General features: G+C 39.9%; 2 protein-coding genes across 2 annotated transcripts; one reads left to right on the top strand and one right to left on the bottom strand.

Annotated features, from left to right (window-relative positions):
- The first annotated feature begins 294 nt into the window (after positions 1–294).
- si:dkey-30c15.2 (uncharacterized protein LOC558938 homolog) lies at positions 295–4,724 on the top strand. Its single transcript, XM_035641694.2, has 12 exons — positions 295–630; positions 770–813; positions 1,342–1,405; positions 1,650–1,781; positions 2,687–2,791; positions 2,887–2,936; positions 3,059–3,172; positions 3,290–3,335; positions 3,591–3,662; positions 3,810–3,963; positions 4,059–4,141; positions 4,231–4,724. Exons 1-12 carry the CDS (start codon positions 598–600, stop codon positions 4,381–4,383), a joined length of 1,050 nt encoding a protein of 349 aa, XP_035497587.2. The 5' UTR covers positions 295–597; the 3' UTR covers positions 4,384–4,724.
- A 1,708-nt stretch (positions 4,725–6,432) lies between these two features.
- On the bottom strand, positions 6,433–13,132 carry neto2b (neuropilin (NRP) and tolloid (TLL)-like 2b). Its single transcript, XM_035641692.2, has 12 exons — positions 12,819–13,132; positions 11,649–11,705; positions 11,350–11,508; positions 10,636–10,884; positions 10,393–10,440; positions 10,141–10,268; positions 9,125–9,226; positions 8,811–8,937; positions 8,383–8,496; positions 7,812–7,942; positions 7,639–7,731; positions 6,433–7,552 (listed from the first exon to the last, which is right to left on the bottom strand). The coding sequence occupies exons 1-12, from the start codon at positions 12,826–12,828 to the stop codon at positions 7,103–7,105; spliced, it is 1,668 nt and encodes a 555-aa protein (XP_035497585.2). The 5' UTR covers positions 12,829–13,132; the 3' UTR covers positions 6,433–7,102.
- Positions 13,133–15,422: the final 2,290 nt, after the last annotated feature.

Genomic DNA, 15,422 nt, shown 5'->3' with positions numbered 1-15,422 from the left:
CTAATTGATTAATCGATTAACTGTCGCAGCTACATACACAGCCATGGTGCTGGACTGTGCATCTAGTGACCAGGGTGCCTGACAGTTGCAGTACACAGACATCCTGTGCAGTGTGTGTGTGTGCATCTGGATCTGTTGGTTATCGATGCAACGAGTTATAAAATTTAAAGAAATTCCTACGACAGCAGATGACAAACATGTAACCTGGCAGCAGAGGAAATGAGGGCATGTGCATCTGTTATTTTGGTAGGAATTTTAGCCCTAATAACCAAGAGAGGGTACCTTGGTCCTTTCCAAATAATACATAGGGAAGACCATTTCACTGTTACTGTCTTTGTTCCTTGAAAGTTGGTAAGACGGGGACTATTCCCATTCTACTTGGGGATTCCCATTCAAAAGCATTGGCGTGATACCAACCCATTCACGGGACAAAGGCCAACACACAAGCACACACCCAGAGCAGGTGGAGTCCGAGCAGCAGCAGGTGACAAGGTGCAGACTTTTAAAGACGTGCGCTTTGAAAGGAAAAGCTTTTCATGAAGCCCTGTTATGGAGAAAGGTGTGGATTTTGGATAGACTGATAACTGGACTTTTACCATGGAGCTCAATGGTATACTCAGTTTACATCAGGTAGGCATTACATGCAATACTTTCCTGTTCATGAAAAAAATATATAATTTGAAAACAGCCTCTTTGTATTAAAAAAACTTTTGGAGAGAAATCTTTTGACTGCCATACATAAACAACATGTGTGCATTATGTTTTTCAGATTGATGTTCTCACGACTGTGTACTTAGTGTTACTCACTCCCAGGTAATATGCTTCCCCATACCTTTTCAGTTACATGCTTGAATTACATTACCAGCTTAATTTAATCTGCCAAAACCAGTAAGGTAACAAGAGACAGGCCTATACTTTCTTCATGAATTCCTCCAGTGTTTCTGCTCTTTGGCAAAGGAAGTAAAACAATTTGAAGAGAAGACTCAATAAGTGATAAAATACATACCCTCTGTGTCTTCAGTTAGTTAAGAGCTAAGAGGAAGCTTATGATTAAATGAGCACACAATTTTCAGAGGACTTTTTTTGCAGGGCTCACATGTGTAAATAATATAATAAATTAAATAAATAATAAATGATCTTTTAGACAAAAAAAGTGTAGAAAGTCAGACACTGATCTGATCCCATCCTTGGCTCAGGTTTAGTGTTGATTTGGTTCCTAAATTACCATCAGTTTACAACTTCACGTTCCTCGTTGATTTTAAACCACATGGTTAATAATATGACTGAATTTAATGTGTTGCTGACATTTTTTAATATTCCTATATTTCTCATTCAATGTAGTTTGATTGGGAGTTTTTCTGTCCTGTTGGTTTCCATAGTGAGAAGGAGGCATCTAAAACAGCAGGTGAGTCGTGTCGTATGTATTTGTGTAAGTGCTGTCTGTATTCTTGTGTCCAGTTTTTGTGGATGGTGCTTTCGTATCACTGTATATTGTTGCTAAGTTAAGGGTCATATTTTATATTGCTGATATTTGATAGGTTTGTTTCATCACTGCCCGACCTAAGTGTTGAAGCACAGCATGATCCTGTCTGTATGTGGCACAATCGGCCGCAGAAGATGTCTTAACTTTTTGAGGGGGTTGTGTGTAGGTGCACCTCCTGGTGCAGCTCGCCCTGGCAGACCTCCTGGCTGCTCTGGTCCTGATGTCCACCAGTGTCATGAACAAAGTTGTAACCAACAGCAATGAAATCATCTGCCAATACAGCCTGCCGCTGTCACTGGTGAGGAGCAGATACTTTCACTCTGTTAGAATAGGCTCAGACATATACATAATTTGTTTTACTGTGTGGTGGTGATGGTGGAAGTCATATTGGAAGTTTTGTTTGGTCTTTTTTGTCAATAGAGGTGCAGAGAGAGGAGATAGGCTTGAGTTTATAAAAATAAAAATAAAAAAAACATCCAAAGGTACTTCCCAGATGAAGCATCAGGTCTCAGGATTTTCTCTGAGTCACTCAAGATTGTGACTGAGAGGCAACACGTAATCGTGGCAGTAGAATTAACCAAAAACTTAGTGTTCCTTATATAGCATCTATAAAGTAAAGTTGTGAGCAGTTTTGCTAACTGACGCTGACGCTGCATGTTTCATGTTGTAAAAGTGTAATTGTTCCAACTGTTCACATTTTTAAAGGGTTATGATTGTTCTGTGGGTAAATTGTTGATAGCATTAGAGTGAATCTCACGTTTTGTGACTTCACATTATTTTCGCCATGATAAGAGTTGAGGGCAGAGTTGATTTTTCATAAAACAAATAGAGAAAAGAATGAAACGTAGAAACACAAACATACTAGATTCCTTTCAGGTTGAGGTTGTGAATTAGTTTGTTGTTGTAAAGCAGCTTTTTGTTTTACAAGCAGGTCTTTATCTACATGAAACTAAACTGAATAGTAAAAATGTCCTAAGAAAGACTCATAAAGAATGTCCCCATAAAGACAAAGAGCAGTAATGTTATCAACCTCAATTCAACCTCAGTTGACCACAAACCGTGAATGACATCACTTCACACAAACCCTTTGGTATTTACTGTAATGTTTGCAAACAAATATGCAGAGATGAATTTAAGTGATCATCCTTCAGCTTCGTGATTCATCACACTATATTCTTTGTGTGCTTATCTGTTCTGTCCCAGACATTTTACTTTATTTCATTCCTGCTGGTGGTGGTTTACGCGTGGAAGTCGAAGAATGCGATCCAAGGATGGAGAGCGAGACCAGCAGACGACGAGGGTGGACAGGTAAACACTCAACTGCATTCGTAGATTATAATTTGTCTGAACACCGTCACGATGGCTTCAATCATTTCTTTCTCGCCTTCTGTCTTGCTTTGCAGAGTCAGTGCAGAAGAAAAATAGTGGATTTTCCTGTATATGCCATAGTGTGGTGAGTTTTGGTACTTTAAAACTGTAATTCACTCATTGAACTCTACCTTTCGGGACCTTATTGATATCATTCCTGGCAGAATTTAACTATCTCTCTCTCTCTCTCTCTGTCCAATATCCCAGGCTAATTCCTATAACAATATACTTATCATATGTACTCACTCACTTCATAAAAACAACACAGCTGATTCCAGACAGGTCACTGATCGTACACAATGAGAGCACGTACAGCACCAGGTGAGACACACACACAACCTTCAATTAAGTCATTTGTATCAAAGAAGTTACAGAAGTGAAATAATCTGTTCTCTTGGGGTTTTGACCTTGGTGATTTTTCTTTTTTTCCCCCCTCAGGTGTATTTTGTTCTTGCACGTCTGGACGGACTCCCGCTCAGATCCCGTGAGTGTTAAACTCTCTCATGACACAATTTGATACATTTGCTTTTATCTTTTATTTCTTGTTACCATTGATTTTTATTTGTAGTGTTTTATTTCACAGATTTTATGATTGTTTCCAATCTCTATTTGGTTTTGCTGCACGTTGTATTTACCATAAAGGGGGTGGCTTTATTTTTATTCATCAAAGCAAATAAAAGGCAGCTTCTTCTAATGAGTTGCTTCTGTTTGTGCTCACAGGATTTTCTTTTCTCAACAGGAGATAGTCCATGACACTTTCATCAAAAGTTTTCTTTTCCTCGTGGTGATACCAGTGATGCTGTCTTGCTCTGTAAGTCAAAAGCAGTTACACTACTTTAAGAAGAATTTTTATGTGCAGTTTTATATTTATAGTAATGTAATTATTATTTTTTTGAATAACAGTGCAATTTAAAGGTTTGGTATTTCATATTTACATGCGTGGTTGTTTTTTTTTCAGGTTATTTATTATAATGTTGGTAAATGGTATGAAAGACATCAGCATCAGGGTCTTTTTCCAGTGGAAGGAGACGGACGGTCACGAAGGAGATTCAAAAGAGTGTTTTCTACAGCAAGAAATATGGTGATGGTGATATTATTCTGTTGGGCACCAGGTACATAGACACATCGCACAAACATTTAAAAAATAATGTCATTTCTTTCACTGACTTGAATTCACATTGATCTTTTATATTACTTGTGCTTGCAGCTCTTGTCCTCATTCTGCTGTCCACCCTCATGAAACGGACAAATGTTGAACAGCAGGTTCTATTTGGTCTTTATATGATACAGGTACATACAGGAACAAGATTTGGGATAAAATATAAGAATTTTATTTGATGTCTGCGTTGCAAGTCATTGTTTTTTTTTTTTTATTTCAGGCTGCCAATGTGTCCCTGCAAGGTTTCCTGAACAGTATGGTTTACGCCTGGAGACGACCAAACTTCACGGAGGCCGTTCTCGGGGAGAACACCCCCTTAGTGGCGTACGCCCGCCTCGCCTTCTTTGATGAGTCGCTGAGGAGCTCATCCTGATCGCTGACTCAAAACACACTAAAGAGAAATTGTTGGCACAACATATCGGCCTGAGGAGGACTGACTGAATGCCTGCAAACTTCATGAAGTCGTAACAATTCAGACTGAAACATAAAATGCTCCCGTTCCGTTCGTGGACTGAAGAGAAAATTAATTGAAAGAAACGAAGACTCTTTGAGCAAGCATCAACTGACGTGTTTTATTGCAACTGTTGAATTTATATTTATAATTAAGTCATAGTAGAGCTACTAGCAGAGTAGCAATTTTGTAGTACTGGGGGGAAAAAAAGTAGAATTGTATTGTATTTATATGTGTTGTTTTATTAAAGATGTCATAGAGAATTATGGTATTATTGTGGCGTGTGATTTTTATGTTAATTTTATAAGTTAATTTGTATTATCTATTAATGTGGGGTTTTTTGTGTGTTCATTAGCTGTCGCGCCAGTTCAAGATAATAATGATGGAAAATGTGGATGTGGCAGAATTTGCAGTCACATTTCTGCCAATTAGAAGCACATGTCACCAGCGTTAACACAGAGTTCAGTCTCAGGAGCACACGTGTATCGGAACAGTGAGGAATGCTGAGCTGTTACAGACGAGAGAAGGAACACTGGTTTGTTATGTCTGCGTGCCACCACAGCTCACAAATTATCTCATAAAAATGGTGTGTGATTATGCAAAGTGTGTGCCTTTGCTTGAGTTGAACTCTGTTAATGGTTGACTGACGGCAGTCCAACCCGTTTAGGCTTTTTATTTTATTTTTCATCAAACTCACTTATTATTGTTTAGTACGTTAAAGTAAACTTGACGTTGAGTTATGCCTATGATTTCTTTGCTGGCCCCATAATCATTAAAATGTATTTGATGCATATTGTAACTACCTGTTCCTCGTGTTTTGCCTGAGTCGGACATTTTGATCGTTCATTTTGATTTTGTTATTTTGCGTGTTCCCCTGAGCTTGCTTGCCTGTTTGAATCCTCTCCCTGGTTTTTGACTCGTGCCTGTCTGACAACTCTGTAAGTCTTGTTCCTTTTGGTTTTGAGTGCATGTCAAGAACTGCCCGAGTTCTGCTTCAGCACCTACATTAAGTCTTCTCTCCCATGTTCCTGCTGCATCAGATATAACACAAGGTTTGTAAAAATGTAAAAATAAGATATTGAATCATACAGAAATAGCACATCTGGAGATAGACAAGATATGTCTGATCATTTGGTGTTCAATATAAATTCAAGTCGAGGCGAGAATAACAAGCACCTCTGTATCATGATAAGTTGGGCACTCATTATATATCCATGTTATAAAAATTCATGCAGACTGCATCAACTGCACCTATTGACCTAGTTTCAGTTTCCTTGGAGATTCATTATTTTATGAGCCTGAAATATGCTGCCTTTTCCAAAATATGACTACGCACTACAGTTCACCTAAAAAACTATACTCAGCAAATATCCCTGGGAAAGAAAGATTGCGAAAAAAATCTGAATTCTTCTATTAATTGGCCAATTCATGAAAACATTTGGTCAGCCCAGTGTAAGACATCACAAACGATATATTAACATTATCTATCCTCACATCAGACTATACTTCAGACATCAAGTACATGACGGGGTCAATGGTTGTGCCACCCATCCTGTAGCAACAGGACTGCATGTTCATGTGCTTGTGTGTACGCATAGTTACTCCATTAATTATCTGCCCGGTGAATTTTCTGAATATGATGAACTAACCCTACAGGCCTGCTGTCTAAACTGCGAGGCTGTGGCCTATAAATGACTCTGGGTTTTTAAATGGGCTCTGTCCTCCAGCTCTCGTTGGTTATCTAAGTAGACTGGCACACTGGTCACAAAGCTGTGTCTCTTTGAGAAAAGCCAATGTAATACATATTTGTGGGATTTTCAGAGACACTTCCCAGTTTTCTAATTCCAGAACAACTTTCACAAGTTCATTTTCTGATCTCCGTTGACATCATCAGTGGAATGCAACACATTAACACATCAAACAACACATTTAATCCACCTTTCAATGTTGCACGTGTTAATTTGTGGTCCTATATATATGGTGGAAAAAAAAACTTTACAAGGAAACTCGGCAATCAAAGGTTAATGTGCTAATCCATCAGTTACTCAGTCTGTACAATCCGGAAATTTAAAAAAACAAAAACACAGTTGTTTGTGTTTGACAGGGATAGGTGCGCCAGTGGAGAGTTTGGAGTTGGTTGGATTATAACAACGCAACACTTTGGCAGTCCACCAAAATTACAGAGGTAACTCCGCCAATCAAACCGGTGTGACAAACCTATTTGAAGATTCCTGATCAACACACACCCATCCGCAGGGAAGAAGCACTGAGGGACTTTCTATCTCTGCTGTTAAAAACTTACTACACAGAAGACTTTTCCTTAACCCGTGCTGAGGAAATGTAGATGTTTATTTTTTAACACAGGTAATAGATTAAGCAAAAGTGATATTTTTTCCTCCTTTATTTTTGCACAAAATGTAACCATGCTTCTTCTTAAAACTTTCTTCTAGAACACAAACATTGATTCAAAACGTACTTCAACAAAGTCTATTTGCATTACAGTAAAATGTATTCAACTAAATATATCCACAGTGTCTTTAGTTTTCCTTTATCCTGTAAATGTGTGAGTTCTCCCAGATGTGGCACTGATTTGAAAATGTTGTTGCTGTAGTGTTCACTGCACCAACCTTGTCTCTTCTTTTCAGAAGTCCATGGACAAGGATCTTTGCTGGGCAATTTCACAGTTCCCTCTTCGGCTTCCTGCTCTGCGTACATACACATCATACCTTCCATCCTCCTCCTCTTCTACATCCTCCTCCATCACTCTATCCTGCCGCTCCAGTGCTCTGTCCCCCATACTGTGATGGCTCGGCATCCGGCCCGGTTTCATACTGGGCCAGCTCTTCTTACGCAGGCTGCTGTTCAAGTCCCTGAAGGGAGGTAAGGTGCTCTGGAAGTCCCCTCTGAAAGAAGGGATCTCCATGGATCCCCTGCCCAGGCCATGTGCACCCTGACTGGCTTTGACGGAGGTGATGGAGGCCTGAGAGCCACAGTGGTGTTCGTGTACGCAGCGTGAACCTGATGAGGATCTCCTGAGCGCCTGCAGGGACTGGAGTTCCTCCGATAACTCGCCAAGGTCCCCAGACATGTCCTGAAGAGGATAATTCCACATTTATAGTTTTAAAGGAACATGACGACCATGTTGAGATAATAACAGATCAAACTAATTAAACTAACCTTGTCTCTGAGAGTAAAGAGTTCATAATGGGGAGGGTCAAACACTTCCTGGAAGTCGCCCCGGGGAAACAGGTTATTCTTACGTACCAACACCTTTAAAGTACGATTAAACACACTTAGTAAATTAACCTATTCTACACCAATATTTTGTGACATGATTGTGACTTCATTACCTTTTTTCGTGGCTGCTTGACTTGCACCAGGATGGAGACAATGAGTAGCAGCAGCACAACTCCCGTAGACACACAGATTATTGTCCCGTGGGTCTTTGTGATGTGGTGAAAAAGACCTTTGTTCTTTTTCTCTGGACAATGGAGATGAAGAGAGGGATAAAGAGATATAAATGTTGACGGGCATTCAGAGACACATCAGTCATTTACTACACTCCTCCCATCATCATACACGCGTCTCTCTTTGGTTTGACAGGAACAATGCAGAGGCTTCACTAAGAGCCAAAGCACTGACCAAGAGCCACTTTTCAGCCAAAAGACCTTGAAGATCGTGGCAAGAAGTTGCAATCCTGCTTTTCCTGCTAAGAGGAAATTTTGTGGGAATATTTTATAGTGTCCAACACTGACCTAAATTCACTGTAGGGTCAGGTTGAAAAAATTACATAGAAAACTTGCTGGGATATTTGGGTAAAAGAACCCTCGATGTGACACAGCGACACATTTTATTACAAAATACAACACTCGGCATTCCAAAGAAAGAATTACAGTAAGTGATTTTGCACAGCTAGAGTACCTTTGCAGTTGCCTTCATCCCAAGGAAAGACACAGTTTTGTATGCCGTTGCACACCAGAGAGGTGTTGATGCACATGTTACTGTGGCAGAAGAACGCACTGGCTGCACACGGTGCTGCAACACAAACAACGGCGTGTCAGTACACGATGCAAGCTAGCTGACGAGGCAAAGACTTAAATAGAAAGAGGAAATTCGTCTTATTGAATTACAGACGAAACCAAGCATTTTCTTATATTTTGAAATGTAGTTTAATGTGTTTTGTACAACTTCTATTTTACTCTTAGGAGGCTGCACTGTTCAATTGAAACCACAAGAGGGGGCTGTTACAAATCTGTTTGCGCTCACACATCCATCACTGTTCCTCTCGCAGATGCAGAAACTAAACCAAGGGGACACTGGTAAACATTAAAATCGGAGGAGGAACTCACGGTCGGCAAAAGAAGTGAACAGCATCCGGAAACGGCTGAGACGGCTCGTCTCGTCAGCCCACATCCTCACTACTCCGACACCAGTGTCCAGCATGACGTCGTTAGCTACTGTACTGCAAAACTTGGCCTGCAAGAAACCACACGTCATTTTCTCTCATAGTTTGGGATGTGTAGTCTCATTGAGGCCAAGGTCTGTAGAACAGTTGCTACATGGAGAGAAGCTCAAAAGTGAGAGAATATGTGTAACAAACAAAGTACATCAGACCAAAGGGGCTTTCATTTTACAGTTCATAGCATAAACTATTAAATATTACCTTCAGGTCCTCAATGGCATTGCTGCCGTCATAAACAGCCACAAAGTTTTTCTTGCATTCATTTGAGTTTTCCATCTGGTATTCCAAGAATCGTAGGTAAATCTGGAATAAGCAATGACGAAGAGATATACTGCACATTTAGTTCATTTTTCATGCAGTTCACTTTATTTATATGTATATATAAGAAGACAATTTTGCCTTCTTATTTATACATAAATAGCCATGTCTGCATTACAGGTTCAAATATAAATCATTTCAACCCAGCCTTATTGTACGTGTCCTTATATAGACTTCTGGTTTATAAATGTCTATGTTTGCACATGTGTTAAGCATTGGATGTACTGTCTGAAAGATTATAAAATACATAAAAGCAAATTCATCTGCTGTTTTTGTGAAATGCAGTTGAAATCCTTATGCTTTGTCTTTGTGATTATGTGAAGGATATGGGACAGACAAACATCGCAGCAGATGTGAAGGGGATCAAGATGGAGGAGATCACTGTCCTGTCATCTTGTTCCCAATGAATCACATCCCCTCTCCTCACTTTATTTTGTGGAGGGGTTGTTTTTCATATCTCCCTATAATTCTTAACTTACCTTTAATTCCCCCAGCCCTTCTCCCCTTCTGCATAATCTGTCATCACTAAGTCCCTGGCACTGCATTTTATGCGTGTATTACTCATAATGAAGAAAATGAGACTCGCAGTTTTTGTGCATCAGCTAAGAGGCAAAAAGAGAATTTTGTTATCCATTTATCTGACCATTGTTTTGATGATAAATTGATTGAAAATGCCTGTTGCATTTCCTAAACCCCAAGGCGACCTCTTCAAATGTCTTGTTTTTTTCGACTACTTGTCACGCTAAATGTAACCCTAAGACATTCAATTAATAACCAAATAAGAAAAAGAAAAGATGTATTATAACTGACTGGAACAGTGGATTAGCAAAATGAACTAATTCATTTAGCTTGCCAAGAATCGTCAAACTCTCAACAGTATTTCATATCAAACGCCATACCCTGTTGTTTGTTGGAGCTCGTATGGTCCAGATGCAGTCCACCGCCTGCTCGGGCTTCACTTTGTACTCCTCCTCCACCTGACTGGAACGGATCAGGCCGTCAGCCCCAGACAGCTCAAACTGACAATCTGACAAACGACACAGAGGCAGAGGAAGTGGAGACACAACATAGAAAAATGATATTTGGGATGGTGATGAGGGGAAAGTGCTGTCACTTTGCATGCATCAAGTAAGTGTGTAGTTGCACTATACCTGGAATGGGGTTTAGAAGTCCTCCCACGTGAAGATGAAATTCAGGGTCTTTAGAAGGAAATAACAATATGTAATACAACTCACAATATGAGGGTCATCATCAGTCAGAATGCAGATATTTGATTGTATTTGACTAAAGCTTTATTTAAGCAGATAAGATGAGGATGCGGCTGCGATCAGGATGGTGTAGTGAGCACATTGCCGTACGGGGATCGATGAACCGTCCCACTGTGTTTGAATCACCTGCAGTAAAGCTGTACTGGACATGGAAGCCGATTCCCTCCAGCTCTTCATCACTGAAGAAGCGGATCCACATAAAGCGTCCACTGGAGAGGACGAGTCCGGGACTGGCCGAGCCGCAGAAACGATTGATGAGTGGCGAGAAGCTGAAGGGACCGTCCCGCACCTCGATGTGGTCAAAACGACACTCGAATGACGCCTCGATGTAGAAGGCGTCATTGAACTGGAGCTCTATTCTCTGGCGGGGCAGCGCTGGGAGAAGGATGGCGATGGTGCGTCACTTCTACTGCCACAGAGGTCATTCAGGCATAAAATACTACCATAGAATCATGAAAAAAAACCAAACATCTGCTCCTTTCAGATTTCTTTCAGTGTTGCCGATTTTTCATGTAGTGTTACGAGATTAGACATTTGTGAGCTTTGTTTTCGAGGGCTCCAGAGGCAGTTATGGGGAAATTGAAGCACAAAATAAGGCAAGGTGCAAGAAAATGAGGAATGCACTGTGGAAAAGTGCCAGTTGGCTTTGAAAGAAATTGTCTATGCTACTATTAACACAACCTCGAATATAATCCGGACACAAGGTGGGACACATTGATTATTATGACATATTGCATTGTCGAAGGAAGGAGTTAATAATAGTTTAAATTCTTGGTTATTTGAGCACAAAACAAATTAAACAGTGGTGCTGGTGGTGAACAGGCACATACTGTTGTTTACCTTCCAGCACATAAAGGCACTCCTTGTTGGGAGGGTACGTGTTCGGGTAGTTGGGGGAGCTGAAGCTGCCGCCCTCTGTGTCCCGGGCCCAGGTTCCACAATGACGAGAACGATGCGGCCTCTGAGAGGGTTTAACTCCCTGTGGTCCTGCACCTGCATCTGCATTGTGAAACGACAATCAAATGCGATATTGTGTCAGTAAATCGAACAAATCAAAATACCACATAAAGACTATCAACATCTAAGATGCATCTGTGTAGCAATACGTGTGGAAAAAGGGTGAAGGTTATCGGTCATACCTCTCGTCTTCTGTGCCAGAGCAAATCCCTCCTCAATGAAGAGGAGAAATATCCAGACTGTAAAAGAACCCAGAGTGTGTGAGGAGGTACAAATTATTTAAATAAAGGAAAGAGGGGGATACCCTTCATGTATACAACAGGTCAGGGCTATGGAGTTCAAAAACAGGGAGAGAATAATGACCTGCTGCTTCCACCATCTGCTTCTGAAACTCTTACTCCTATTTTTACATCTTACTTTTTCTTCAATTGTTGTTGAAGGTTTTTTTTTATATATGTAACACAGTGTATAGTGTGCAGTCTATTGCTTCATGAAATCAGATCTTGTGCCACATTACATAAAATATGACCTAAATCGAGCAGCTCGCCCGAGGGCAACAAGCCACGGAAATTTGCTTTGAGTTTTCTCCAAAGTGGCAAGTTGACATGTTGCTATGTTGCTTGTTATATCGTTATGTTGCTGTGACCGTCCAATGACAAACTGCAGTGCACAGAACAGCAGTTAAAACGACTGTGGACATTTGTGCAGCATTGACTCTAGTTCCATGTGACAACTAAGACCAGTTCAAAAACATTTAGGACATATTTATTTTCCAAGCCGCACCGCTCACACGGGCCTCTCAATCATTTAGTCCATGTTGCCATGTGTCATGTCAAAGTTGATTTTAAAATGATCCAAAGATCCTCTTCTAACAATACAAATCACTACTTATCTCTAATGTGCTGTCACAAATACCTCACTCCTAACAATGTGTGTGTGTGTGCGTGTGTGTGTGTGTGGGGCCGGAGCTGTCACTTCAGTAGCCATGAATGGTAAAGAAATGTTAAAAACAAAAGGGGTTGGTTTGGCTTTTTCCAAACATTAACAAAGGTCTAAGCATGATTCTAATATCACTTTTCAGGAACTGTGTAGAAATAAAACGTTTCTTTTTCTTCTTTTTTTTTTTTTGTTCGCGTGATCCTTGTACACTTATCAAATTATACGGATTGCGGGTTGAATTTACAATATCAGAAGTGGGTTAACAATATAGGCTTCACATACGTCAAAAGGTTACTTCGTAAAAAGGGGATCACAGGTTAGAAACCCTACATCAATCATTCGTGCACAGGTCGGATGGTAGTTTCACTAATCACCACATTGCAAATCGTGCAAATGTGAATAATCTCACTCACCTACACGCATCCTTTCAGATGAAGTCCGATTCTCTGCCTTTCTTTGTCAAACTCTGGTCCGGATTATTGCAGGTTAGAACCACAACGAACAACTGATTTACTAAATCCAACTTTCACCCTTTTCGACCTAATCCCATTGGTCAAGATGAGCAAGGCGTCTGGTGAAAAAGGATCTGATGGAAATCATTCATCATCGCACTTTTTCTTTAAAGGGAGGGGAGGAAAAAAACAACTGTCAGATGAGAACAAATGACAGTTTTCCTTTGCAGACTGCAGAGCCCAAATCCGTATCCGTCTGACACTTCTCCTCTCGGATGATCCGTCTGCGGCTGCTCAAGGGTTTAAGATTGGGTTTAGTTGGCGCGAGGAGGGGGAAAGAGCTCACTGCGCATGTGCAAAATCATGCACGGGTAATACATGATATGATAATCCCCACACAGCGTGTTTGGCATGATGCTGATTTACATTATGGTCCACTTTTCAAATTTACTTACACACACGGCACCTGTGCCAAGAAGCTCAGTGGGCATAAATCAGTCACAATTTGCATCCCTGTGCATTTCTGTGCAGCGCCGAGAGCAGAGCACATCCACTGGACTCTTTTCCCATTTTTTTTTTTATCTTGAAGCACACACAGTGTCTGAAGCCTGGAAAAAAAAAAAGAAAAAACTGTCTGCAGCTGTAGTAAGATGAAAATGGAAGCCCCGAGTTTCGGTGGGATGGGGATATTCCTTTGATGTGTTTTCTTTTTAAAACAGAACCTGTCACCGTGTTCAGAGGCAGGTTTGTGGCCGACCAGCTGATTGTACCTGCTTTGGATCCAGAGGCTTCGCTCACAGATGTAAAGGGGGCACCTGGCAGACAAAGGCAATCTCACTTTGACAGATGCCCGAGTGTAAATGAGTGAGATACCCATTCCCACCTTTCACACTCACACTTGGATGATCATATGCATCAACAGTTTTGGTTTTTTTGTGAGAAGCAAAAGCCGAGCAGGCATTTGGATTTCCAATTGGATTTTAGTATGAGGAAAATTGATAAATGACAATTGCAGGATCATGGTTAAGCCATGTACACTGTGTAACAGTGATTAACCCAAGATTGTATCAGCGAAACACCCTCAGTGTGTTAAATCAGTTTTGTTTCTAGTTACTTATCACTACTTTCAGAAGTTGCATTGCATTGCTTAAAGTACAAAAGTTCTATCAACAAAATATAATTAAGTCCAAAGTATTTATTATATATATATATATATATATATATATATATATATATATATATATATATATATATATATATATATATATATATATATATATATATATATATATTTTATCGTTGAATTGTTGCTACTGATGCATCAACTGTGTCATCAGTATTAAATACTGTTTGGCAGTTTGATTAGATAAATTAATTATATATGATAATCATACATTTTAGTCTGTGACATCCTTAAATAAGAAACACAATATGTCCCTCTGAAATGAACTAACGTCAAAGTTTAATGTACCAGAAAATGGAAATAATACTACCATAAATGATAGTACACATTTAAGTACAGATGCATTGATTTACATTTCAGCCTTGCTCACTCGTACGAAAAAAGTAGATGTGGTGAGATTAAAACCTTCTGACATATTTAAGGTCAAAACATTTGTGTTAATCTTTGTAATGAAAATGTATTTTTTTTTCTTTCTTCCTTGCTTCTATGAATTTCTCTTTCTCACATAAAACAATTTAAAGTAAGAGTAAGGAGGAAAAAACAACAACCTCCAACTTCACAAACAACCAGGAATCCACAGCGGCGCAGCCTATCAGAAAGCGCAGGGGTCATATTTTTGAAAGTTTCCAAGGCTATCATTATTCATCTGGGCCTGCGTTTAAAAATGACACGTTCCCTTGTGATTGATTAGAAAGTGAAAGTGCTGTCTCAGAGATGCATGAATCATTTATTTCCTTGGGTGCGTTTGGTTTGGGAGACAAACCGACACACTCACCTGACTCTACTGCACATCGAAGGTATTAAAATCTGCATCTGTTGCCATGCCAACCGGGCTGGTGTCTTGCCTGCTTGGTCTAAGAGGCAAATAGGAAGCAGAGATTTTACAGGGTTTGATAGAGACGGAAAATGAAAGATCGACCAAAGGATGGCTAATAGAGGGACGGCTTGATGTTATAGTAACCTAACCTAAAAGTGTTTCCCTTTCAAGGTCATTTTTAATACTGAGACGTCCTTGAATCTTAAATTTGCCACTTCCTGCAGCCCTCTAATTCTTCTGAATGAAATAGAATGTTGCAAAATCTGTTTTCACCTTACTGCATGTGCATGTGGATTTTCTTTGCAAGAATTTATTGAACAAGCTGATGGAGAAAAAAAATAGAGAATGCAATGCTCAGAAACGAACATTTGAGCGATTACAAGTCCATTTCATCTGCTCACAAAGATCATGGTATGCAAGTAAATGCTCCAGAAGAGCTTGTCATGAAGCTGGCGCTGATATTGTTCTAACAACGTTCAATCTTTACAACATGTCCCACTTAACAATTATACAAAAGCGACCAGAAAACATTTTGTCTCGTTTTGAAACAGTTGTGTGTCCTGGT

Source organism: Scophthalmus maximus, chromosome 7, assembly GCF_022379125.1.
Source record: "Scophthalmus maximus strain ysfricsl-2021 chromosome 7, ASM2237912v1, whole genome shotgun sequence".
Taxonomy (NCBI): domain Eukaryota; kingdom Metazoa; phylum Chordata; class Actinopteri; order Pleuronectiformes; family Scophthalmidae; genus Scophthalmus; species Scophthalmus maximus.
Note: the sequence above shows the minus strand (reverse complement) of the source record. Positions and strands in the feature narration are given on the sequence as shown.